The following is a 27,926-nucleotide window of genomic DNA, read 5'->3' on the forward strand; positions in this document are numbered from 1 at the left end:
GATGCATATTATACCCATGCCTTACAAGCAGAGAGATGCATATTATACCCATGCCTTACAAGCAGAGAGATGCATATTATACCCATGCCTTACAAGCAGAAAGATGCATATTATACCCATGCCTTACAAGCAGAGAGATGCATATTATACCCATGCCTTACAAGCAGAGAGATGCATATTATACCCATGCCTTACAAGCAGAAAGATGCATATTATACCCATGCCTTACAAGCAGAAAGATGCATATTATACCCATGCCTTACAAGCAGAAAGATGCATATTATACCCATGCCTTACAAGCAGAAAGATGCATATTATACCCATGCCTTACAAGCAGAAAGATGCATATTATACCCATGCCTTACAAGCAGAAAGATGCATATTATACCCATGCCTTACAAGCAGAAAGATGCATATTATACCCATGCCTTACAAGCAGAGAGATGCATATTATACCCATGCCTTACAAGCAGAAAGATGCATATTATACCCATGCCTTACAAGCAGAGAGATGCATATTATACCCATGCCTTACAAGCAGAGAGATGCATATTATACCCATGCCTTACAAGCAGAAAGATGCATATTATACCCATGCCTTACAAGCAGAAAGATGCATATTATACCCATGCCTTACAAGCAGAAAGATGCATATTATACCCATGCCTTACAAGCAGAAAGATGCATATTATACCCATGCCTTACAAGCAGAGAGATGCATATTATACCCATGCCTTACAAGCAGAGAGATGCATATTATACCCATGCCTTACAAGCAGAAAGATGCATATTATACCCATGCCTTACAAGCAGAAAGATGCATATTATACCCATGCCTTACAAGCAGAAAGATGCATATTATACCCATGCCTTACAAGCAGAAAGATGCATATTATACCCATGCCTTACAAGCAGAAAGATGCATATTATACCCATGCCTTACAAGCAGAGAGATGCATATTATACCCATGCCTTACAAGCAGAAAGATGCATATTATACCCATGCCTTACAAGCAGAGAGATGCATATTATACCCATGCCTTACAAGCAGAAAGATGCATATTATACCCATGCCTTACAAGCAGAGAGATGCATATTATACCCATGCCTTACAAGCAGAAAGATGCATATTATACCCATGCCTTACAAGCAGAGAGATGCATATTATACCCATGCCTTACAAGCAGAGAGATGCATATTATACCCATGCCTTACAAGCAGAAAGATGCATATTATACCCATGCCTTACAAGCAGAGAGATGCATATTATACCCATGCCTTACAAGCAGAGAGATGCATATTATACCCATGCCTTACAAGCAGAGAGATGCATATTATACCCATGCCTTACAAGCAGAGAGATGCATATTATACCCATGCCTTACAAGCAGAGAGATGCATATTATACCCATGCCTTACAAGCAGAGAGATGCATATTATACCCATGCCTTACAAGCAGAGAGATGCATATTATACCCATGCCTTACAAGCAGAGAGATGCATATTATACCCATGCCTTACAAGCAGAGAGATGCATATTATACCCATGCCTTACAAGCAGAGAGTGCATATTATACCCATGCCTTACAAGCAGAGAGATGCATATTATACCCATGCCTTACAAGCAGAGAGATGCATATTATACCCATGCCTTACAAGCAGAGAGATGCATATTATACCCATGCCTTACAAGCAGAGAGATGCATATTATACCCATGCCTTACAAGCAGAGAGATGCATATTATACCCATGCCTTACAAGCAGAGAGATGCATATTATACCCATGCCTTACAAGCAGAGAGATGCATATTATACCCATGCCTTACAAGCAGAGAGATGCATATTATACCCATGCCTTACAAGCAGAGAGATGCATATTATACCCATGCCTTACAAGCAGAGAGATGCATATTATACCCATGCCTTACAAGCAGAGAGATGCATATTATACCCATGCCTTACAAGCAGAAAGATGCATATTATACCCATGCCTTACAAGCAGAGAGATGCATATTATACCCATGCCTTACAAGCAGAAAGATGCATATTATACCCATGCCTTACAAGCAGAGAGATGCATATTATACCCATGCCTTACAAGCAGAAAGATGCATATTATACCCATGCCTTACAAGCAGAAAGATGCATATTATACCCATGCCTTACAAGCAGAAAGATGCATATTATACCCATGCCTTACAAGCAGAAAGATGCATATTTTACCCATGCCTTACAAGCAGAAAGATGCATATTATACCCATGCCTTACAAGCAGAAAGATGCATATTATACCCATGCCTTACAAGCAGAGAGATGCATATTATACCCATGCCTTACAAGCAGAGAGATGCATATTATACCCATGCCTTACAAGCAGAAAGATGCATATTATACCCATGCCTTACAAGCAGAGAGATGCATATTATACCCATGCCTTACAAGCAGAAAGATGCATATTATACCCATGCCTTACAAGCAGAAAGATGCATATTATACCCATGCCTTACAAGCAGAAAGATGCATGTTATACCCATGCCTTACAAGCAGAGAGATGCATATTATACCCATGCCTTACAAGCAGAAAGATGCATATTATACCCATGCCTTACAAGCAGAGAGATGCATATTATACCCATGCCTTACAAGCAGAGAGATGCATATTATACCCATGCCTTACAAGCAGAAAGATGCATATTATACCCATGCCTTACAAGCAGAAAGATGCATATTATACCCATGCCTTACAAGCAGAAAGATGCATATTATACCCATGCCTTACAAGCAGAAAGATGCATGTTATACCCATGCCTTACAAGCAGAGAGATGCATATTATACCCATGCCTTACAAGCAGAAAGATGCATGTTATACCCATGCCTTACAAGCAGAGAGATGCATATTATACCCATGCCTTACAAGCAGAGAGATGCATATTATACCCATGCCTTACAAGCAGAAAGATGCATATTATACCCATGCCTTACAAGCAGAAAGATGCATATTATACCCATGCCTTACAAGCAGAAAGATACATATTATACCCATGCCTTACAAGCAGAGAGATGCATATTATACCCATGCCTTACAAGCAGAAAGATGCATATTATACCCATGCCTTACAAGCAGAGAGATGCATATTATACCCATGCCTTACAAGCAGAGAGATGCATATTATACCCATGCCTTACAAGCAGAAAGATGCATATTATACCCATGCCTTACAAGCAGAAAGATGCATGTTATACCCATGCCTTACAAGCAGAAAGATGCATATTATACCCATGCCTTACAAGCAGAAAGATGCATATTATACCCATGCCTTACAAGCAGAAAGATGCATATTATACCCATGCCTTACAAGCAGAAAGATGCATATTATACCCATGCCTTACAAGCAGAGAGATGCATATTATACCCATGCCTTACAAGCAGAGAGATGCATATTATACCCATGCCTTACAAGCAGAGAGATGCATATTATACCCATGCCTTACAAGCAGAGAGATGCATATTATACCCATGCCTTACAAGCAGAAAGATGCATATTATACCCATGCCTTACAAGCAGAGAGATGCATATTATACCCATGCCTTACAAGCAGAGAGATGCATATTATACCCATGCCTTACAAGCAGAAAGCCATAAAGGGCCTTAATGAAGGACTCCTCTTAGGTTGTGTCCTGTGGGCAACAGCTGCACCTTTCTTTGTTTATTATTATTTACATCTTGAAGCTCATGTGGAAAACAGTAGGAAAAGCTATGTAAATAATGTATGTAAATAATGAATGTAAATAATGAATGTGAAAGGAGCAGTACTACAATGTGACGTCATCTATAAATATGGGTGGATGATGACGAAGGTCCGTTTGTTTTGACCTCTGCTGCTAAAAAACAAAACATTAACATTTCAGTGTGGGTTTTTCCTTTATTCCAGTATATGCCTTTTAAACCCGGCACCCAAAGAGTTGTTTTACTGCAAACATTTGAGCTGAGCACGCCCATTTCTCTTTCTAGAGTTGAACTTCTGCTATTGTCTTATTTCCCTCGTTTTATACTCACATGATGTCCCACTGCACAAAGCCTTAAACATGTCTAAGGACACAAAAACAAAGCAAGAATTCAGTTTCTATGGTTCACTGGAGCCTCGTAAAGCTATTTGTGTTTTGCTTCTGACCAAAACATACTTACCATAGCAGACATAACCCCCCCCCACACACACACACACACACACACACACACACACACACACAAATACACACACACACAAATACACACACACACACACACACACAAATACACACACGCACACACACAAATACACACACACACACACACAAATACACACACACAAATACACGCACACACACACACACACACACACACACACACACACACACACACACACACACACACACACACACACACACAATACACAAGTACATCCACACAGATACTCACCATGGCCTTGTCTGACTTGTTCCTTCCCCCAGAGGATGTTGCTGAGGCTCGGGGAGAGATCCACAGATGAGGGTTAAGGGTTGGACTAGGGGTCAGAGACTGGTTTCTAAGCTCAGTCATATTATGAGTGGGCAGATTGACCAATGAGAAGGCAGCAGACCAGCCAGGCAGCTTGACTCACTGCCCTCCTCTAATGTAGTAAACAGGCTGTAGCCCAGACCCAGTGATTCCCTAGCCCTGGACTCAGCCATGCCCCAAACCTACTGATAACGCATCAATCCACCAGGAGCTCAGACAAACACACCAGCAGCCTCCCTCCCTCCATCCATCCCTCCCTCTCTCTCTCCTTCCCTCCCTCCCTCCCTCCATCCCTCTCTCTCTCTCTCCCTCCCTCCCTCCCTCCCTCCCTCCTTCCTTCCTTCCCGCTCTCTCCTTCCTTCCCTCCCTCCCTCTCTCTCTCCTTCCTTCCCTCCCTCTCTCTCTCTCTCCTTCCTTCCCTCCCTCCATCCCTCCCTCTCTCCTTCCTTCCCTCCATCCATCCCTCCCTCTCTCTCTCCTTCCCTCCTTCCCTCCCTCCATCCCTCCCTCTCGCTCTCCTTCCTTCCCTCCGTCTAGCCCATCCAGGGCTAGACCAGGCTAGCAGGGCACGGCACACCTACCCCAGTCAGTGCCCAGTGGTGCAGAAGACAATGTGATGTGATCTGTGTATCCTGAAGACAGGTGCTGATCATCAGCCAACATCTCTAACATGCATGGCCGCTCCTGATGATGTCACAGGACTGAGCTGGTGGGGCTAGTGATGCAGGAGAGCCTTTAGCGACCGATGACAAACCCTGGCAGAGTGGCACGGGGCATCAGTGCCATAGTGATGCAGCTGCAGGCGTGGGGAGTTGGGATACATGGTGTATGTAAGCGGTAGCTGTTGCTCTGTCACTCCGAGGCCTCTCAAAGCTCTGAGTTAGCACTCTACTGTAGCTCTGCTCTGGCTTTGTCACGAAGGGGTCCCGCGACAGGACACCAACGACTACATCGTCACAACTTTACGTCTCTGATGTGTTACTGATGCCAAGCCATATGAAGTCAGACAGGCCATTTGAATATGTATCTAATTCACAGAGAAAGAGTTAAACAACAGATATGTGTCTGACTACATCAATTATCTTTTTGTAAAGCTGTGCCTTCATTACTGTTATGCCTATTTCATGCATTGTCTTTGGGACTCTTAGCCTGAGCTCATGTAGCCAGAGTAATCTGTCATTGTTAGTCTGATGTGTTGTGGCAGGGGTGTTTCTGTATTTCCCTGGCCCCGGGCCCGCTGTAGTGTTCAGTAATGTAGTGTTCAGTAATGTAGTGTTCAGTGGAGCAGAGGGCTGCTGAATCTGACTGTCTGCATGACCACTGCTCTGCTGGCATCGAATGGTGATCGCCTGGTAATCAGCTAGTGATCCGCCAGCACTGAAGTGAAAGCACCCTGATTAGCTTTCTCTCTGTCTCTGTCTCTCTGTCTCTCTCTGTCTCTCTGTCTCTCTGTCTCTCTCTGTCTCTCTGTCTCTCTTTGTCTCTCTATCTCTGTCTCTCTCTGTCTCTGTGTCTCTCTCTGTCTCTCTGTGTCTCTGTCTCTCTGTCTCTGTCTCTCTGTGTCTCTGTCTCTCTGTGTCTCTCTGTCTCTGTCTCTCTGTGTCTCTGTCTGTCTCTGTCTCTCTGTCTCTCTGTCTCTGTCTCTCTGTGTCTCTCTGTCTCTGTCTCTCTGTGTCTCTGTCTGTCTCTGTCTCTCTGTCTCTGTCTCTCTGTCTCTCTAACACACACAGACACACACATGTACTCTCTCCTCCTTCTCCCTTTCTTCTGCCTATTTAACTGAGGTAGGTAGTGAGACGTGGGAACCCATATCAGAGCTGCCTTGATTTTGTTAGATATTTTAAATATGCTCCACTTCGTAAACATGACGATATTTGTTGTTTTCCGGTTGAGAGCATGGCGCTGCAGCAGGAGCAATAGCAGCAATGATGTGTAATAGTGTAGGCCTGCTGCCTGTGTTAGCAGCATCACTATCAGCCTGATGAGAAGTGGAGCCTGGCTGCTAAGCCAGAGACAGAAAGCAGTGAAAGGTATTAGGCAGTGGTAGCCAGCTGTGACCGGAGCAGGCCAGCCAGGCAGGAATGCACTTATGCAGGAGAATGGCTCTCTTCTCCTTCATCTAGCAGCTAGACTGTGTTCCTCTCCAGTGGTTTCCCACATCACAGCCCCGGAGGTACAGGCAGCCAGAGGCTAATACAATGACTCAAGGCAGGGAGCCGACATGCCTGTGTGTGTTAACGGGGCTGTGTGTGGTTGGCTACTTTCATCAAGTAGTTCACAGCACAGTAGGTAGGTTGGGCAGTGTGGGGAAAGAGAGGAGACCGTGAGAGATGTGCCGCTGTCCAAATAGAGCTTCATGCAAACAGTGCTGTCTAAACTATCCAAAAGCAGACTATTAGGTGGGGGTTTAGGGTGTAGAGATGCGGGTGGGTCACAGGGTTCTAGGGGTGCAGCCTGCAGTAGTGTGGGTGTGGGTGGTGGTGGTCTGTTGGTCTGGACTGGCTGACATCTCTGTCTCCTCTCTCCCGGCAGTTCATGGCATCAAGTGGACTTGCAGCAACGGGAACAGCAGCTCTGGCTTCTCAGTGGAGCAGCTGGTGCAGCAGATTCTGGACAGCCACCAAACCAAGCCAACTCCCCGGACCCACAACTGCCTCTGCACAGGCACCCTGGGTAAGGGGGAGGGGATAGAGGTAGAGAGGGGGAGGGGATAGGGGATAGGGGGGAGAGAGAAAGGGGAGAAGGTGTAGGTGTAGTCAAAGGACTAGTCCTAGCACTGACTGCTGATAACTACTTGGCTGAGGGAAAATGTTCTTGCTACGATTGTGATGTGTTGTTGTCTCACCTAGCTATCTTACGAGGAATGCTCTGGATAGGAGCGTCTGGTAAATTACTCAAATGTAAAAGAGTTGGGAGAAGGAGAAGAGGTAGAGGTCCTACATTATGCGTAGAGTGAATGTGGAAAGTGTGAGGATCATGGCTCTCTTGTGTTTTATTGATACAATTTCAAATGGTCTCAAAAGTCACACCAATCAATTAAACAATCCCTTCAATTACAATGACTTGGATAAGGATGTTGTTTTCAGGTGATTTGTTTAGGTCTGAAAGCACAGGCAGTGTTCCTACTGTTAATGAGCTGTTCCAACAAGTCATTCACAGCCTTCCCTCAGATGGAGTTTGTGAATTACATTGTCACTAGCAATGGTCACTGAAATTGTCAGAAGGGTTTTAAAAAAACAATTACTGGCCTGAACAAATAATGAATGGCTTTCAGGGATTTTGGTGGGAATTCAGATGTTAAATTTATTGTACATTTTCTTTTTTTTCTTAGAATGTACTCTTATATACGTGTTCTTATTGTGTCAGGTATTAAAAAATATTAGGTGATAAAAGATTTTTTTTTTATAGGTGCCTCATTTGCATAAATACACTGGGTGTATTTGCATATATTAACACATTAATTTAAAGGCATGGAAAAGGGCTTCAACCACCAAACACCTGCTCTGTCTACCCTACCTGTATTCACCTGCTCTGTCTACCCTACCTGTACTCACCTGCTCTGTCTACCCTACCTGTATTCACCTGCTCTGTCTACCCTACCTGTACTCACCTGCTCTGTCTACCCTACCTGTATTCACCTGCTCTGTCTACCCTACCTGTACTCACCTGCTCTGTCTACCCTACCTGTACTCACCTGCTCTGTCTACCCTACCTGTATTCACCTGCTCTGTCTACCCTACCTGTACTCACCTGCTCTGTCTACCCTACCTGTACTCACCTGCTCTGTCTACCCTACCTGTACTCACCTGCTCTGTCTACCCTACCTGTACTCACCTGCTCTGTCTACCCTACCTGTACTCACCTGCTCTGTCTACCCTACCTGTACTCACCTGCTCTGTCTACCCTACCTGTACTCACCTGCTCTGTCTACCCTACCTGTACTCACCTGCTCTGTCTACCCTACCTGTACTCACCTGCTCTGTCTACCCTACCTGTACTCACCTGCTCTGTAACCCTACCTGCACTCACCTGCTCTGTCTACCCTACCTGTACTCACCTGCTCTGTCTACCCTACCTGTACTCACCTGCTCTGTAACCCTACCTGCACTCACCTGCTCTGTCCACCCTACCTGTACTCACCTGCTCTGTCTACCCTACCTGTACTCACCTGCTCTGTCCACCCTACCTGTACTCACCTGCTCTGTCTACCCTACCAGCATTCACCTGCTCTGTTAACCCTACCTGTACTCACCTGCTCTGTCTACCCTACCTGTACTCACCTGCTCTGTTAACCCTACCTGTACTCACCTGCTCTGTCTACCCTACCTGTACTCACCTGCTCTGTCTACCCTACCTGTACTCACCTGCTCTGTCTACCCTACCAGCACTCACCTGCTCTGTCTACCCTACCAGCACTCACCTGCTCTGTCTACCCTACCAGCACTCACCTGCTCTGTCGACCCTACCTGCACTCACCTGCTCTGTGCACCCTACCTGCACTCACCTGCTCTGTCCACCCTACCTGTACTCACCTGCTCTGTAACCCTACCTGTACTCACCCGCTCTGTCTACCCTACCAGCACTCACCTACTCTGTTTACCCTACCTGTACTCACCTGCTCTGTCTACCCTACCAGCACTCACCTGCTCTGTCTACCCTACCTGCACTCACCTGCGCTGTCTACCCTACCTGCACTCACCTGCTCTGTCTACCCTACCTGTACTCACCTGCTCTGTCTACCCTACCAGCATTCACCTGCTCTGTTAACCCTACCTGTACTCACCTGCTCTGTCTACCCTACCTGTACTCACCTGCTCTGTTAACCCTACCTGTACTCACCTGCTCTGTCTACCCTACCTGTACTCACCTGCTCTGTCTACCCTACCTGTACTCACCTGCTCTGTCCACCCTACCAGCACTCACCTGCTCTGTTAACCCTACCTGCACTCACCTGCTCTGTCAACCCTACCTGTATTCACCTGCTCTGTCTACCCTACCTGTACTCACCTGCTCTGTCTACCCTACCTGTATTCACCTGCTCTGTCTACCCTACCTGTACTCACCTGCTCTGTCTACCCTACCTGTACTCACCTGCTCTGTCTACCCTACCTGTATTCACCTGCTCTGTCTACCCTACCTGTACTCACCTGCTCTGTCTACCCTACCTGTACTCACCTGCTCTGTCTACCCTACCTGTACTCACCTGCTCTGTCTACCCTACCTGTACTCACCTGCTCTGTCTACCCTACCTGTACTCACCTGCTCTGTCTACCCTACCTGTACTCACCTGCTCTGTCTACCCTACCTGTACTCACCTGCTCTGTCTACCCTACCTGTACTCACCTGCTCTGTCTACCCTACCTGTACTCACCTGCTCTGTCTACCCTACCTGTACTCACCTGCTCTGTAACCCTACCTGCACTCACCTGCTCTGTCTACCCTACCTGTACTCACCTGCTCTGTCTACCCTACCTGTACTCACCTGCTCTGTAACCCTACCTGCACTCACCTGCTCTGTCCACCCTACCTGTACTCACCTGCTCTGTCTACCCTACCTGTACTCACCTGCTCTGTCCACCCTACCTGTACTCACCTGCTCTGTCTACCCTACCAGCATTCACCTGCTCTGTTAACCCTACCTGTACTCACCTGCTCTGTCTACCCTACCTGTACTCACCTGCTCTGTTAACCCTACCTGTACTCACCTGCTCTGTCTACCCTACCTGTACTCACCTGCTCTGTCTACCCTACCTGTACTCACCTGCTCTGTCTACCCTACCAGCACTCACCTGCTCTGTCTACCCTACCAGCACTCACCTGCTCTGTCTACCCTACCAGCACTCACCTGCTCTGTCGACCCTACCTGCACTCACCTGCTCTGTGCACCCTACCTGCACTCACCTGCTCTGTCCACCCTACCTGTACTCACCTGCTCTGTAACCCTACCTGTACTCACCCGCTCTGTCTACCCTACCAGCACTCACCTACTCTGTTTACCCTACCTGTACTCACCTGCTCTGTCTACCCTACCAGCACTCACCTGCTCTGTCTACCCTACCTGCACTCACCTGCGCTGTCTACCCTACCTGCACTCACCTGCTCTGTCTACCCTACCTGTACTCACCTGCTCTGTCTACCCTACCAGCATTCACCTGCTCTGTTAACCCTACCTGTACTCACCTGCTCTGTCTACCCTACCTGTACTCACCTGCTCTGTTAACCCTACCTGTACTCACCTGCTCTGTCTACCCTACCTGTACTCACCTGCTCTGTCTACCCTACCTGTACTCACCTGCTCTGTCCACCCTACCAGCACTCACCTGCTCTGTTAACCCTACCTGCACTCACCTGCTCTGTCAACCCTACCTGTACTCATCTGCTCTGTAACCCTACCTGTACTCACCTGCACTGTTTACCATACCTGTACTCACCTGCTCTGTCTACCCTAGCTGTACTCACCTGCTCTGTCTACCCTACCTGTACTCACCTGCACTGTTCACCCTACCTGTACTCACCTGCTCTGTCTACCCTACCAGCATTCACCTGCTCTGTTAACCCTACCTGCACTCACCTGCTCTGTCTACCCTACCTGTACTCACCTGCTCTGTCTACCCTACCTGCACTCACCTGCTCTGTCTACCCTACCAGCACTCACCTGCTCTGTCTACCCTACCTGTACTCACCTGCTCTGTCTACCCTACCTGCACTCACCTGTTCTGTTCACCCTACCTGCACTCACCTGCTCTGTCTACCCTACCACTACTCACCTGCTCTGTTCACCCTACCTGTACTCACCTGCTCTGTCCACCCTACCAGCATTCACCTGCTCTGTTAACCCTACCTGCACTCACCTGCTCTGTCTACCCTACCTGCACTCACCTGCTCTGTCTACCCTACCAGCACTCACCGGCTCTGTTTACCCTACCTGTACTCACCTGCTCTGTCTTTACTACCTGTACTCACCTGCACTGTCTACCCTACCCTTATTCACCTGCACTGTCTACCCTACCTGCATTCACCTGCTCTGTCTACCCTACCTGCACTCACCTGCACTGTCTACCCTACCTGTACGCACCTGCACTGTCTACCCTACCTGTATTCACCTGCTATGTCTACCCTACCTGCACTCACCTGCACTGTTTACCCTACCAGCACTCACCTGCTCTGTCTACCCTACCTGTACTCACCTGCTCTGTCCACCCTACCAGCATTCACCTGCTCTGTTAACCCTACCTGCACTCACCTGCTCTGTCTACCCTACCTGTACTCACCTGCTCTGTAACCCTACCTGTACTCACCTGCACTGTTTACCATACCTGTACTCACCTGCTCTGTCTACCCTACCTGTACTCACCTGCTCTGTCTACCCTACCAGCATTCACCTGCTCTGTCTACCCTACCAGCACTCACCTGCTATGTCTACCCTACCTGTATTCACCTGCTCTGTCAACCCTCCCTGTACTCACCTGCTCTGTCTACCCTACCTGTACTCACCTGCTCTGTCTACCCTACCTGTACTCACCTGCTCTGTCTACCCTACCTGTACTCAGCTGCACTGTCTACACTACCTGTATTCACCTGCTCTGTCTACCCTACCTGTATTCACCTGCTATGTCTCCCCTACCTGTACTCACCTGCTCTGTCTACCCTACCTGTACTCACCTGCTCTGTCTACCCTACCTGTACTCACCTGCACTGTCTACCCTACCTGTATTCACCTGCTCTGTCTACCCTACCTACACTCACCTGCTCTGTCTACCCTACCAGCACTCACCTGCTCTGTCTACCCTACCTGTACTCACCTGCTCTGTCAACCCTACCTGTACTCACCTGCTCTGTCTACCCTACCTGCACTCACCTGCTCTGTCTACCCTACCTGTACTCACCTGCTCTGTCTACCCTACCTGTACTCACCTGCTCTGTCTACCCTACCAGCACTCACCTGCTCTGTCTACCCTACCTGTACTCACCTGCTCTGTCAACCCTACCTGTACTCACCTGCTCTGTCTACCCTACCTGCACTCACCTGCTCTGTCTACCCTACCTGTACTCACCTGCTCTGTCTACCCTACCTGTACTCACCTGCTCTGTCTACCCTACCTGTACTCACCTGCTCTGTCAACCCTACCTGTACTCACCTGCGCTGTCTACCCTACCTGTACTCACCTGCTCTGTCTACCCTACCTGTACTCACCTGCTCTGTCAACCCTACCTGTACTCACCTGCGCTGTCTACTCTACCTGTACTCACCTGCTCTGTCTACCCTACCTGTACTCACCTGCTCTGTCAACCCTACCTGTACTCACCTGCTCTGTCTACCCTACCTGTACTCACCTGCTCTGTCTACCCTACCTGTACTCACCTGCGCTGTCTAGACTACCTCATGAATTACAGTTGTAGTCGGGTTCTGTTGCATAATTCAAGAAGTGTGTCAATAGCAGGATACATTAAAAATCAACAGGTTTGGCTCTAGATTACCCCTATCTATACATACTTTACATTGTTTAGGGCTCCCAAGTGGCACAGCGGTCTAAGACACTGCATCTCAGTGCAAGAGGCGTCACTACAGACCCTGGTTCGATTCCAGGCTGTATCACAACTGGCTGTGATTGGGAGTCCCATAGGGCGGCGCACAATTGGCCCAGCATCGTCCGGCCTAGGTAGGCCGTCATTGTAAATAAGAATTTGTTCTTAAGTAACTTGCCTAGTTAAATAAAAGAAAAAAGAAAATTATTAGCAAAATCAGACATATTATCACTAGAATCCGAGTGTTCATTTTCAAAAGTTGCTTTCATTTCAGAGCATCTACACTGAACAAAAATATAAACGCAACATGAAACAATTTCAGTTCATATAAGGAAATCAGTCAATTTAAATGAATTCATTAGGCTATGGATTTCACATGACTGGGAATACAGATATGCATGGGTTGGTCACTGATACCTTAAGGTCGGGGTCAGAAAACCAGTCAGTATCTGGTGTGACCACCATTTTCCTCATGCAGCACGACACACCTCCTTCGCATAGAGTTGATCAGGCTGATTGTGGCCTGTGGAATGTTGTCCCATTCAATGGTTGTGCAAAGTTGCTGGTTATTGGCGGAAACTAGAACACGCTGTCATACACGTCAATTCAGAGCATCCCAGACAGGCTCAATGGGTGACATGTCTGTTGAGAATGCAGGCCATGGAAGACCTGGGACATTTTCAGCTTCCAGGAATTGTCTGCAGATAGATCCTTGCGACATGGGGCAGTGCGTTATGCTGAAACATGAGGTGATGGCGGAGGATTAATGGCACGACAATGGACCTCAGGATCTCATCACGGTATCTGTGTGCATTAAAATTGCCATCGATAAAATGCTATTTTGTTTGTTGTCCGTAGTTTATGTCTGCCCATACCATAACCCCACTGCCACCATGGGGTAGTCTGTTCACAACGCTGACATCAGCAAATCACTCGCCCACACGACGCCATACACACTGTCTGCCATCTGCCCAGTACAGTTGAAACTGGGATTCATCTATGAAGAGGACTTTTCTCCAGCGTGCCAGTGGTCATCAAAGGGGAGCATTTGTCCACTGAAGTCGGTTACGACGCCAAAATGCAGTCAGGTCAAGATCCTGGTCAGGACGACGAGCGCGCAGATGAGCTTCCCTGAGACGGTTTCTGACAGTTTGTGCAGAAATTCTTCGGTTGTGCAAACCCACAGTTTCATCAGCTGTCTGGGTGGCTGGTCTCAGAAGCCGGATGTGGAGGCCCTGGGCTGGTGTGGTTACACGTGGTCTGCAGTTGTGAGGCCGGTTGGACATTCTCTAAAACGATGTTAGAGGCAGCTTATGGTAGACATTCCTGCAGTCAGCATGCCAACTGCACGCTCCCTCATAATCTGTGGCATTGTGTTGTGTGACAAAACTGCATATGTCCTTTTTTTGTGCACCTGTGTAATGATCATGCTGTTTAATCAGCTTCTTGATATACCACACCTGTCAGGTGGACGGATTATCTTGGCAAAGGAGAAATGCTCACTAACAGGGAATTAAACAAATCTGTGAACAGAATTTGAAAGTAATAAGCTATTTGTGAGTATAGTCAACTTTTATTTCAGTTCATGAAACATGGGACCAACACTATACATGTTGCGTTTATATTTCTTTGTTCATTGTAATTTGTAAATATTTAAACTGTATTAAATTATAACTTTTTTCAATTCCACCAAAAGTGAACATCCATCAAAATAAAGTTATCTTTCTCCTCTTTCTTGTGACGTGTCGAGACATTCATTAAATCTCAGAGTAATATTCTTGTAGCCCATTTCAGCCATTAACGGGGTGTTTGACAGGTGATTACAAACATTTCCGCAGTCGTAACGTTAACGGGGAAAAGAAGACAGGCACAAGCAAGAGTATGAAAGAGTCCCAGGAGTGAAAGTCATCAATACAGCGAGATTTAAGTGACATGTGGAGATTCACTGTACTATTCTGCATTCTTTCTAAATGACTGATGACTTCTACTGTATCTAGAGCTATCACTCAGTAACCGCTCCTATCTCCCTCTAACAGGCGCAGGGAGCAGTGTGCACCACAAGTGCAACAGCGCCAAACACCGCATCATCTCCCCCAAGGTGGACCCCCGTGGAGGCTACAGCAGCGGTCACTCTGAGGTCCAGAACAACGATGTGTCCGAGGGCAAGACCGAGCACAGCAGCCATGGAGGGGGAGGGAAAAGTTCCGGAGGGGGAGGGGGCAGCGCCAGGGAGAAACGCAACGGCAAGATTCCCAAGCCTGTTCTCCTGCACCAGAACAGCACGGAGGTGTCGTCTACCAACCAGGTGGAGGTCCCTGACACTACCCAGAACTCCCCCGTGTCAATCAGCAGCGGGCTGAACAGCGACCCAGACATGGCTGACAGTCCCGTGGTGACGGGCATGGGCCACGTGGCTTCCGTCATGTCCAGCCTGTCCCAGAGCGTATTTATGTCCGAGGTGACCGGGGACCCCGTCTACAGCATGTCCCCCAATGGGGGCCCCAACGCCCACCTCATGGGCCCCGACGCAGCCTCCCAGGGCCTGGTGTTGTCCGGTGTGGTGGCAGACAACCACAAGTTTGCCTTCCCCAGCGGAGGGGCTGGGGAGGGTCCCGGGGGGGCAGGGGGAGCAGACGGGCTGTCCATGCTGTCTGCAGCCGGTGTGTCTGAGGAGCTGGTCCTGTCCAGCAGCCTGGATGCCGGAGGCATGAAGATACCTGAGACCACCATGAACTTTGACCCTGACTGCTTCCTCAACAACCCCAAGCAGGGCCAGACCTACGGGGGCAGCAGGCTGAAGGGGGGCGGCAGCTCCTCCTCTTCCTCCTCTTCCACCAACGGCACCAACGGCAGTATGCAGCGCTCTCCATCCATGTCAGACTCTGGATACAGCTTCAACTCTGCTCTGGTGAAAAACATCAAGACGGAGGACATGTCCTTCGAGCAGCAGCTGGCCACAGAGCAGGGCTATCAGGTGGGGGCAGTGGTGAGCTGTGGAGGAGGTGGAGCTGGTTCCTCTGGGGCTGGTTCAGCACAGGGCTCCCTTGGCCTGACCCCTGCAGGCTCTCTGCTGCCCTCTGGAGGAGGCCTGAGCCCCAGCACCACCCTGGAGCAGATGGATTTCAGTGCCATCGATGCCAAGCAGGAATACTCCTCCGGGGCTGGGTCAGTGGGCTATGGCCAGGCTATGAACAGCCCCCACCTCTCCCACCAGAGCCACTCGCCCAGCTTCTTCCTCCAGGACACCCAGCAGCCCGGCCAGGCCCAGCAGGGCAGGTCCTCCATGGGCCAGAAGACTCACCTGATGGAGCACAACTCCCACGACTCCACAGCCTACATGGGCCTGCAGGTGGTCAAGACGGATTCCCCTGGCATTAACGGCCACCTCCACCACCACCACCAGAGCCACCACAGGGCCAACTGCAACGGGGGCTCCCCCACCGAGGGGCCAGGGCAGGGGCCTGGGTCTCTCCAGCTTCTGCAGTACCAGGGGGGCTTCCCTGGGCTGGGGCCGGAGCATGAGGAGGTGGTGGGTCTGGAGCAGCCAGGCAGCGTGGGCTCAGGCCAGGCAGGGGGAACAGAGAATGGAGAGGGTCTACTGAAGCCTGGGGATCACCTCCAGGCCTGTGGAGGAGGCAACCCAGAGGGAGGAGGGACAGAGCACTACCTGCAGCAGGCCAACGGTGGAGGAGGTCAGGGAGGCGGAGGAGGAGGGGAAGGAGTGACCATGCATAATGGAAATGGCATCAACAACGACGGCAGCAATCGCTCACAGCAGCAGCAGCAGCTGCAGCCCCTCCTCCAGGGGGCTGGGATGGTCCAGGGTCTCTACAACACCGTGGGGCCCCACCAGGGCCTGGGCGGAGCGGGCTCTAACGGGGGAGCAGGAGGGGGAGGCATGGAGATCAGCCTGGACCACTTTGACATCTCCTTTGGAAACCAGTTCTCTGACCTCATCAATGACTTCATCTCTGTGGACGGTAGTGGAACCAACATGGCGGCCGGGGGAGCTCTTTACAACCACCAGCTGGTGGCCAACCATGGCTCAGATGGCCAGGCCACGCCTAGCGGAGCTCCCCAGCAGGGCCAGGAGGACGGAGGGGTAGGAGGGGCCCGGGGGGCAGGATACAGCCCCTCAGAGCTCTGTCTCCAGCCCTGCTGCAGCCCTCAGTCTCTGGGTGCCGGGGCTGGGGGTGCAGGGACGGAGTCAGGCTCTCTGGCATACATGGACGTGGCGGAGGTGGTGTCTGCAGCCGTGGCCCACGGGGCTCTGGGGATGTTGCAGGCCACAGGGAGACTCTTCATGGTCACTGACTACTCGCCCGAGTGGTCCTACCCTGAGGTGAGCCTTCACCACGCTAGCAGTGCATATACTCCTTATTTCACAAAGCATTACACTCCAATTGAGTTACCAAATGTAGTTACAAAATAGTTTTGTAGTTGTGATTTGGTAAACGCATACATAGAGGCAATTTCTCAAGTTTCACTTTGGTCAGACAGAAATAATGGATTTCCTTCAACCAACCTGAACTGCCAAAATAATGTAAACACTTTAGTAAACGAGGGATACAAAGTATATTGAAAGCAGGTGCTTCCACACAGGTGTGGTTCCTGAGCAATTTCTAACCAATGAATTAACATCCCATCATGCTTAGGGTCATGTATAAAAATGGTGAGCAGGAGGCCTCCAGAGTGGTGCAACTGTATAAAGCACTGCATTGCAGCGCTTGAGGCATCACTACAGACCCGGGTTCAATCCCAGGCTGTCACAGCCGGCCATGACCTGGAGACCCATGAGGCAGCGCACAATTGCCCCAGCGTCATCCGGGTTAGGGGCGGGTTTGGTTGGCCGGGAATTCCTTGTTCCATCGTGCTCTAGTGACTCCATGTGGCGGGCCGGGTGCCTGCAAGCTGACCCCGGTCGCCAGCTGGACGTGTTTCCTCCGACACATTGGTGCGGCTGGCTTCCGGGTTAAACAAGCAGTGTGTCAAGAAGCAGTGTGGCTTGACAGGGTCGTGTTTCGGAGGACACATGGCTCTCGGCCTTCGCCTCTCCCGAGTCCATATGGGAGTTGCAGCGATGGGACAAGACTGTAACTATCAATTGGGGAGAAACAGGTTGTAAAAAGTACAGAAACAAATGCTTGGTAGGCCCAGTTGCTCAATATTTTGGCTACCATTGCTATGCACTCATAGGATGACAATACCCCCATCCGCAGGTCACTGAATGGTTTGATGAGCATGAAAATGATGTAAACCATATGCCATGGTTGTCTCAGTCACCAGATCTCATCCCAATTGACCACTTACGGGAGATTCTGGAGCGGCGCCACCATCAACAAAACACCAAATAATGGAATTTCTGGTGGAAGCATGTCCTCCAACAGAGTTCCAGAATCTATGCCAAGGCGCTTTGAAGCTGATCTGGCTCGTGTTGTCTTTATGTTGTCGTTTCCTTTGTTTTGGCAGTTACCTGTACATATCAACATAGTTTGAATGAACTGTAATATCACTGTTCAACCACCGGATGGCAGCTCAATAAAGTACAAAACAGAGAGTAAAGGAGTCTGTAATGCCAGTAACACTGTTCAACCACCGGATGGCAGCTCAATAATGTACACTCCCTTTTGAATTTATTTGGACAGTGAAGTTAAAACTTTAAATGTGGCTCTATACTCCAGCATTTTGGATTTGACATCAAATGTTTTACGTGAGGCGACAGTACAGAATGTCACCTTTTATTTGAGGGTATGTTCATACATATCTGTTTTACCATTTAGAAATGAATGCACTTTATGTATCCCCCTATTTGAAGGTGTCATATGTATTTGGACAAATTCACTTATAGTGTATTACATTTACAGTCAAAAGTTAAGTATTTGGTCCCATATTCCTAGCACGCAATGATTACATCAAGCTTGTGACTACACACTTGTTGGATGCATTTGGAGTTTGTTTTGGTTGTGTTTCAGATTATGTTGTGGGATAAATACATTTGAATTCAGTCACTTTTTGACAGCACCCCTTTTGATTTGAACGAAACCTTCGATACATATTTGCCCATCGTAGAAGTGCTCAGAAAGGGACTTTTTGGATCTGAATGTCAGAACATTCAAGAGATAAAAGGTGCTCAAAGTTGACCTATTCTGCATACCCCACCATACCATGAGACATCCATGTCTTCATCACCCGGAAATAGAAATGGTTGAGATTGATATTATTTAAAAGCTTACAAACAGGGTTGTCAATCTATTTATTAATTTCTGGAGAAAAAAAATAGACATATAAAAATGTTCCTTTTTTTACCTTCAATGTTAATTAATAACGCTTACTTACACTCCAATTTGTTTCATATTCGCATATTTTGACATTTAGACCCTATTTGATATCATCTATCATGTGTTGGGCCCATCATCAGCTGAGACATAACATGCTCTTGAATACAAGGTGGGTGTCATGTTTTGACTGATAAATGTATTAAAAAGTGGAATCAAATTTAAATGTCAACTTTCAAATAGTACTACAAAGATGGTTGGAGGTCCACACATCAGCGAATGTTGACCTGAATGGGAATACCTGTTGTTTTCAATTATACTGTCCTCCATTGGAAACATATTGAAATCATAGAAATATAGATAGTAGAATAGACATGACTATTTAGGTTAACATTCGACGGTGGGTGGACCGGTGGTCATCTTTGTGGTAGTAATTAGAAGTTAAAATGACAATTCAATTTAAATGTCAATGGTGTACCATCTAAATTGCAGTGGTCTGAAGGGATAGTTTCATTCTATGAATGCTATTTCTATTAATGACACAACACCCACCCTGTATTCAAGAGCATGTTGTGTCTCAACTGATGACGGGCACAACACAAAACACCTCAGATTATGTACATTAGCATCTAAGCTACTACATGTGCAAATATTTAAAGGCTAAAAAAATGTCATAATTTTTTTTCAATAAATCATAAAATAGTTTGACAACCCTGTTTGCATGATTTTAAATAATATCAATCTCAACCATTTCTATTTGCCAGTGATGAAGACATGGATGTCTCATGGTATAGTGGGGTATGCAGAATAGGTCAACTTTGAGCACCTTTATCTCTTGAACGTCTTGGCATTCAGATCCAAAAATTAACTTTCTGAGCATTTCTCCCATGGGCAAACATGTATTTTTAACTAAAATAAAGATTTTAAATTTTTTTTACTTGGTAAGTCAGTTAAGAACAAAATCTTATTTACAAGGACAACCTACCGGGGCAGAAGGACAGATTTTTACCTTGTCAACTCGGGGAATCGATCCAGCAACCATTCGGTTACTGGCCCAACACTAGGCTATCTGCCACCCCATGGAAATATAAATGAATGGTAAATAATGTATTGTGTCATTTTGGAGACTCTTTTATTTTAAATAAAAATAGAATATCTTTCTGAACACTTTTACATTAATAATCATGAATGAATCGTGAATAATGATGAGTGAGAAAGTTACAGATGCACAAATATCATACCCCCAAGACATGCTAACCTCTCTCCATTACAATAACAGGGGAGGTTAGCATTTTATACCATACCCCCAAGACATGCTAACCTCTCTCCATTACAATAACAGGGGAGGTTAGCATTTTATACCATACCCCCAAGACATGCTAACCTCTCTCCATTACAATAACAGGGCAGGTTAGCATTTTATACCATACCCCCAAGACATGCTAACCTCTCTCCATTACAATAACTGAGGAGGTTAGCATTTTGGGGGGAGTATGATATTTATGCCTCTGTAACTTTCTCACTCATCATTATTCACGATTCATTCTTGATTATTCGTAATCATGGTAGCATCCACATTAATGCAGAAGCATTCAGAAACATATTCTATTCTTATTTACAATAAAAGTGACTCCAAAATGACATAATACATTATCTACCATGAATTTCTATTGGGCACCAAATAATCCAAACCACAACCAAAGCAAACTGCAAATGTATCCAACAAGTTTGCAGAGTCACAAGCTTAATGTAGTCATTCTGTGCTATAGGAATATGGGACCAAATACTAAACCTTTCACTAAATTGAATACACTAAGTGAAGTTGTCCAAATACTTATGACACCTTCGAATCGGGGGGGACAAGATAGTCTAACGTGCTTTCATTTCTACACGGTAAAAAAGATATGTATGAAAATACCCTCAAATAAAAAGTGACATTCTGTACGGTCACCTTTTATAAAACATTTCAAATCCAAAATGCTGGAGTATAGAGCCAAATTAAAAGTTTTAGCTTCACTGTCCAAATAAATAAGGGAGGGGAGTGTACTACATGTACAGAGAACGTCGGTTTAACGTCAATGACACTGTTCAACCACAAGATGGCAACCACTTTGGTCAGACAGAAAAATGGCTGTAATATCACTGTCCAACCACAGGACGGCAACGCAGTAAATATAGCAGAGACAATAAACGGTTGTGTAATGTCAATGACACTCTTCCGCCACTAGGTGGCAGCAGTTTGAGACTACGTCACTGTGTTCACGTTATTCCTACTATTCTCCATAAGATGGCAGCATGACATTAAATCATGGCCAAATTCACACTTGCACCCTAATACCCAGTATAGATGCAGATGATCCAGTTTCCCGCGCTGTAAGTCTGTGTGTCTATCTGTTCCAGGGAGGAGTGAAGGTGCTTATCACTGGTCCATGGCAGGAGGCCAGCTCTAACTACAGCTGCCTGTTTGACCAGATATCTGTCCCTGCCTCTCTCATCCAGCCTGGGGTGCTGCGCTGCTACTGCCCAGGTAAGACTGGTCTCAGTGGCCTGGCCTTGACACACCCTCTGGATCCTTCCACCAGGATTAACTGGAAACACAGTGTACTGGAACTACCAGGGATATCAGTCGTTATCTTGTGGACTTAGATCAGCATACATTACATCAAGGTCTTTACTCATGTCTCTGTTCCTCAGTTGAGATTGTCTCCCTGGCAACTGAAGAAGTTTTAAGAAGAATATAATGTAATTAGGAGGTCTACAGGTGGTTAGAGTCAGGAGCGCTGGAGTTGTAGCAGTTATCAGTGAAGCGTCTGACTCGCACTCCCTCTGTCTCTCTCTCCACAGCTCATGACACTGGGCTGGTGACACTGCAGGTGACTGCCAGTAACCAGATTATCTCTAACTCAGTGGTGTTTGAGTACAAAGCCCGCGCTCTGCCCTCACTGCCCTCCTCACAACACGACTGGCTCTCACTGGACGGTAAGATATCTCCGTCTATCTTCCTCTCTCTTTTTGCCTCACTATGTCTTTCTGTGTCTCTTTGTCTCTCTCTCTGCATCCCCCTCTCTCTTTCTCTCTCTCGTTCTGCTTCCCCCTCTTTCTTTCTCTCACTCCCTGCTTCCCCCTCTCTCTTTCTCTCTCTCTGCATCCCCCTCTCTCTTTCTCTCTCTCGTTCTGCTTCCCCCTCTTTCTTTCTCTCACTCCCTGCTTCCCCCTCTCTCTTTCTCTCTCTCTGCATCCCCCTCTCTCGTTCTACTTCCCCCTCTTTCTTTCTCTCACTCCCTGCTTCCCCCTCTCTCTTTCTCTCTCTCTGCTTCCCCTTCTCGCTTTCTCTCTCCCTGCTTCCCCCTCTCTCTTTCTCTCTGCTTCCCCCTCTTTCTGCTTCCCCCTCTTCTCCCTTCCCCCTCTCTCTTTCTCTCTCTCTGCTTCCCCTTCTCTCTTTCTCTCTCTCTGCATCCCCCTCTCTCGTTCTGCTTCCCCCTCTTTCTTTCTCTCACTCCCTGCTTCCCCCTCTCTTTCTCTCTGCTTCCCCTTCTCTCTTTCTCTCTCCCTGCTTCCCCCTCTCTCTTTCTCTCTGCTTCCCCCTCTTTCTGCTTCCCACTCTTTCTCTCTCTCTCTCAGCTTCCCCCTCTCTCTTTCTCTCTCTCCCTGCTTCCCCCTCTCTCTGTATCTCTCTCTCTACTTCCCCCCCTCTCTCTCTCTCTCTCTCTTGCTCTCCCTGTCCCTGTCCTTCTGCCCTGCGCACCAGTGAAGTGCTATCTGCTGGCTCATCCTAAATGACTCTCCTCTGTGCTGTCGTGTTGCTGCTCTGTGTGTCACAAATCACAACTACCTGTCCATTTATATTACAGTCTGTTCTAGAGGTATGTGGCTGTGTCGTGGCTGGTCCGTGATGGACAGTAATGACTTGAAGATTGAGTTGGATTTCAGTACATTGGAGAGCACTAGTCCTTTTCCTGTTGTCCTGTATCTGTGAGAGGATACTGTAGTGTTAATAATGTGGTCTGATAGACATTTCGGAATCAATATCTGCAGTGAATCAACTTCATTATGGGCTTTCAGGACCATGGAGACCACTAGTCATCAGTCATCAGGTGTGATAGCAGCAGTGACTCAACTCCATTGGGATCTTGGGATCAGGTTGTATTTCAGGACCATGGAGAACACTAGTCTTGTTCTGTGTCTTCAATGTTTTCTGATGTCAGGACATGTCAGGATCAATAGTTGGGTCAAATGAGTACCTTTTGGGTAGTGTAAAGATTTTATTTCACCTAGTTTTAACATTCTGCCATACAGAGCACATGTTCAACTTAATACAAAACAGATTTTCCCATCTCAAGAGGTTAAAGACCAAAATGACTACACTAAGAGCCTATTAAGTGCCACATAAAGTAACAGGGTTGACCGTAACAGGGTTGACCGTAACAGGGTTAACGATTTAATCAGCCAGAAATCCCATGTCAGGGGAAATGGAAGCTTGTTGTGTGCAACAGGGAGGGGCAATTGAATGCAAGCTTCATTACAATTACAAATGAATTGTAATTGCTTCAGAAATTCTAGACTGTCTATCTATGGGGAACAGGGTTGACGTGTTGCTTCAGAAATTCTAGACTGTCTATCTATGGGGAACAGGGTTGACGTGTTGCTTCAGAAATTCTAGACTGTCTATCTATGGGGAACAGGGTTGACGTGTTGCTTCAGGAATTCTAGACTGTCTATCTATGGGGAACAGGGTTGACGTGTTGCTTCAGAAATACTAGACTGTCTATCTATGGGGAACAGGGTTGGCGTGTTGCTTCAGGAATTCTAGACTGTCTATCTATGGGGAACAGGGTTGACGTGTTGCTTCAGAAATTCTAGACTGTCTATCTATGGGGAACAGGGTTGACGTGTTGCTTCAGAAATTCTAGACTGTCTATCTATGGGGAACAGGGTTGGCGTGTTGCTTCAGGAATTCTAGACTGTCTATCTATGGGGAACAGGGTTGACGTGTTGCTTCAGAAATTCTAGACTGTCTATCTATGGGGAACAGGGTTGACGTGTTGCTTCAGAAATTCTAGACTGTCTATCTATGGGGAACAGGGTTGACGTGTTGCTTCAGAAATTCTAGACTGTCTATCTATGGGGAACAGGGTTGACGTGTTGCTTCAGAAATTCTAGACTGTCTATCTATGGGGAACAGGGTTGACGTGTTGCTTCAGAAATTCTAGACTGTCTATCTATGGGGAACAGGGTTGACGTGTTGCTTCAGAAATTCTAGACTGTCTATCTATGGGGAACAGGGTTGACGTGTTGCTTCAGAAATTCTAGACTGTCTATCTATGGGGAACAGGATTGACGTGTTGCTTCAGAAATTCTAGACTGTCTATCTATGGGGAACAGGGTTGACGTGTTGCTTCAGAAATTCTAGACTGTCTATCTATGGGGAACAGGGTTGACGTGTTGCTTCAGAAATACTAGACTGTCTATCTATGGGGAACAGGGTTGACGTGTTGCTTCAGAAATACTAGACTGTCTATCTATGGGGAACAGGGTTGACGTGTTGCTTCAGAAATTCTAGACTGTCTATCTATGGGGAACAGGGTTGACGTGTTGCTTCAGAAATACTAGACTGTCTATCTATGGGGAACAGGGTTGACGTGTTGCTTCAGAAATTCTAGACTGTCTATCTATGGGGAACAGGGTTGACGTGTTGCTTCAGAAATTCTAGACTGTCTATCTATGGGGAACAGGGTTGACGTGTTGCTTCAGAAATACTAGACTGTCTATCTATGGGGAACAGGGTCGACGTGTTGCTTCAGAAATACTAGACTGTCTATCTATGGGGAACAGGGTCGACGTGTTGCTTCAGAAATTCTAGACTGTCTATCTATGGGGAACAGGGTTGACGTGTTGCTTCAGAAATTCTAGACTGTCTATCTATGGGGAACAGGGTTGACGTGTTGCTTCAGAAATACTAGACTGTCTATCTATGGGGAACAGGGTCGACGTGTTGCTTCAGAAATTCTAGACTGTCTATCTATGGGGAACAGGGTCGACGTGTTGCTTCAGAAATACTAGACTGTCTATCTATGGGGAACAGGGTTGACGTGTTGCTTCAGAAATTCTAGACTGTCTATCTATGGGGAACAGGGTTGACGTGTTGTGCTTGACGCCCCTCAGTTTCCACCACAAAACACTAGAAAATGGCCAAAAATAGGAGAAGCAGCTCTTGCTTCTACATGATCGTTTGCCTTTTAGATATTCAATGTTTCTTTTGAACATAAAAAAAGATGCATATATCGTTACACCATGTTAAAACCAGAGTTCAGTTCACGCGACAGGGTTGACATTAAAATGAGGGACAGACCTTTCATGTGATTAGATGAATCACATGAAATAAATAATCATCTCCAGAAATGACTTTGTCAAAGAAACAATAACGAGGGCTTTACAATAAAGATAAAACGTGGATACATGTTGGGGTTAAGTGGGTTAATCTTCCTAGAAGTAACAGAGGGACATGTCTATATGCAGCATTTTGACACTTTAAGCAAGTCTTTATTCATACAAAAAAAATCTGATTGAATGAATTCTTCATGCGGTCTATATTAAAGGGCACTTGGTTTAATAAAACAGGCTTTCAAAGTTCAATATTGGTGCAAAATGTCTACTTAAAATATCAAAGTGAAAAGGCACTCTGTTCCTGGAACGACCCAATTGCAGTGGATCAACTGTAGTAGGAACTCAGTTCATCATGGGCTTGATTTGGACCATGGGCCCAGAACCATGAAGAGCACCAGTCCTTGTCCTGTGTCTTTCAGACGATGCTATTGTGTTCTGATAGACATGTCAGGATCAATATCTAATAGCTGCAGTGAATCGACGTAGTTGATCATGGATGTTAGAGTCTTAGCATCACTGTAAATAGATCTCCTAGAACCACTATGACATACATCAGTGTATGTTGCTCGGCACACATGGGAATTTTGATTGGCTGCACAATGAAGACTAGGGCTTAAGGGCAGGAAGTCTTGTGAATTAGTATATTTAGACTGCAATGGAGTAAGTCACTGCAGGGATGTGTGTGTGTGTGTGTGTGTGTGTGTGTGTGTGTGTGTGTGTGTGTGTGTGTGTGTGTGTGTGTGTGTGTGTGTGTGTGTGTGTGTGTGTGTGTGTGTGTGTGTGTGTGTGTGTGTGTGTGTGTGTGTGTGTGTGGAGCTGGGAGAGAGTGTTGCCACTGCAGTGTGTGTGTGACTGTGCATTGACAGGCTAAAGTAGGGCATGGTGAAGAGAGGGGAGGAGAGTACAGGAGCGGGCTGACGGGACAGCTGCATTGCAGACGCCCCTTGAGGGAGTGGGATTGAATAATCAAGAACCACCGGCTCCCGGGCAGACGTGGTGCGGTGCGGCGGAACCAGTGTATCCCTCCACCATTCATTCAGACAGTACACTCACACTACTCTCTCTGCCTCACAGGTCCATTCATACAGTACACTCACACTACTCTCTCTGCCTCACAGGTCCATTCATACAGTACACTCACACTACTCTCTCTGCCTCACAGGTCCATTCATACAGTACACTCACACTACTCTCTCTGCCTCACAGGTCCATTCACAGAACCAGTCTCACTACTCCTCACTAAGCTAAGGAGCTGAGGGAAAACAGTCTGATCTATTACCTTACTACTTCTATTAACCCTTTCCCCTCTCCCGCTCTCTGACTTGATATTGTCTTGCTGTTGGTATTGGCTTGTGGTTGCATTTTGGCGGTTATTTTGGATCCTCTCATTTCTCATGTATGTTAATCATTTATTTGATGTATTTTTCCACTCTGTTCATCTCCAAAGATTTCATGCTGGCTTTTTAGATGTATGCCTCTGTTGCCTCATGCCTGTCCTGGTTATACTCATGAATACTACATGGTGTTTGTTAAGTTCATCCTGCTAGAATCGACAGAGCCCTAAAGCAGCTGGTCTAGTCCCAAATAGCACCCTATTCCCTATATAGTGCACTACTTTTGACCAGAGTCCTATGTGTGGAATAGGGTAGCATGTGGGACGCAGCCTAAGCCTGGGTGGTTGAACAGGCCATCCCTTGGTCACTTGTCTCAGGTGAACTGATTCAGACTGGATCCAGATGATTGGTGAGATAAACTGATTCAGACTGGATCCAGATGATTGGTGAGATAAACTGATTCAGACTGGATCCAGATGATTGGTGAGAAACTGATTCAGACTGGATCCAGATGATTGGTGAGATAAACTGATTCAGACTGGATCCAGATGATTGGTGAGATAAACTGATTCAGACTGGATCCAGATGATTGGTGAGATAAACTGATTCAGACTGGATCCAGATGATTGGTGAGATAAACTGATTCAGACTGGATCCAGATGATTGGTGAGATAAACTGATTCAGACTGGATCCAGATGATTGGTGAGATAAACTGATTCAGACTGGATCCAGATGATTGGTGAGAAACTGATTCAGACTGGATCCAGATGATTGGTGAGATAAACTGATTCAGACTGGATCCAGATGATTGGTGAGAAACTGATTCAGACTGGATCCAGATGATTGGTGAGATAAACTGATTCAGACTGGA

At 47.0% G+C, this 27,926-nt stretch overlaps 1 protein-coding gene across 7 annotated transcripts in view; it reads left to right on the top strand.

Moving 5' to 3' along the window:
• LOC106567259 (calmodulin-binding transcription activator 1) overlaps positions 1-27,926 on the top strand; it is a 485,887-nt gene that overhangs the window by 424,817 nt on the left and 33,144 nt on the right. For 6 of the 7 annotated variants that reach the window (XM_014136342.2, XM_014136343.2, XM_014136344.2 and 3 more), the window contains 4 exons: positions 7,068-7,208; positions 15,098-17,403; positions 21,737-21,863; positions 22,181-22,315. In XM_014136342.2, the coding sequence (XP_013991817.1) occupies positions 7,068-7,208; positions 15,098-17,403; positions 21,737-21,863; positions 22,181-22,315 (2,709 nt within the window). The remainder of the gene's footprint in view (positions 1-7,067; positions 7,209-15,097; positions 17,404-21,736; positions 21,864-22,180; positions 22,316-27,926) is intronic. The other variant, XM_045693185.1, reaches the window with a different exon arrangement.

The sequence above is a fragment of the Salmo salar genome, chromosome ssa13, assembly GCF_905237065.1.
Source record: "Salmo salar chromosome ssa13, Ssal_v3.1, whole genome shotgun sequence".
NCBI lineage: Eukaryota > Metazoa > Chordata > Actinopteri > Salmoniformes > Salmonidae > Salmo > Salmo salar.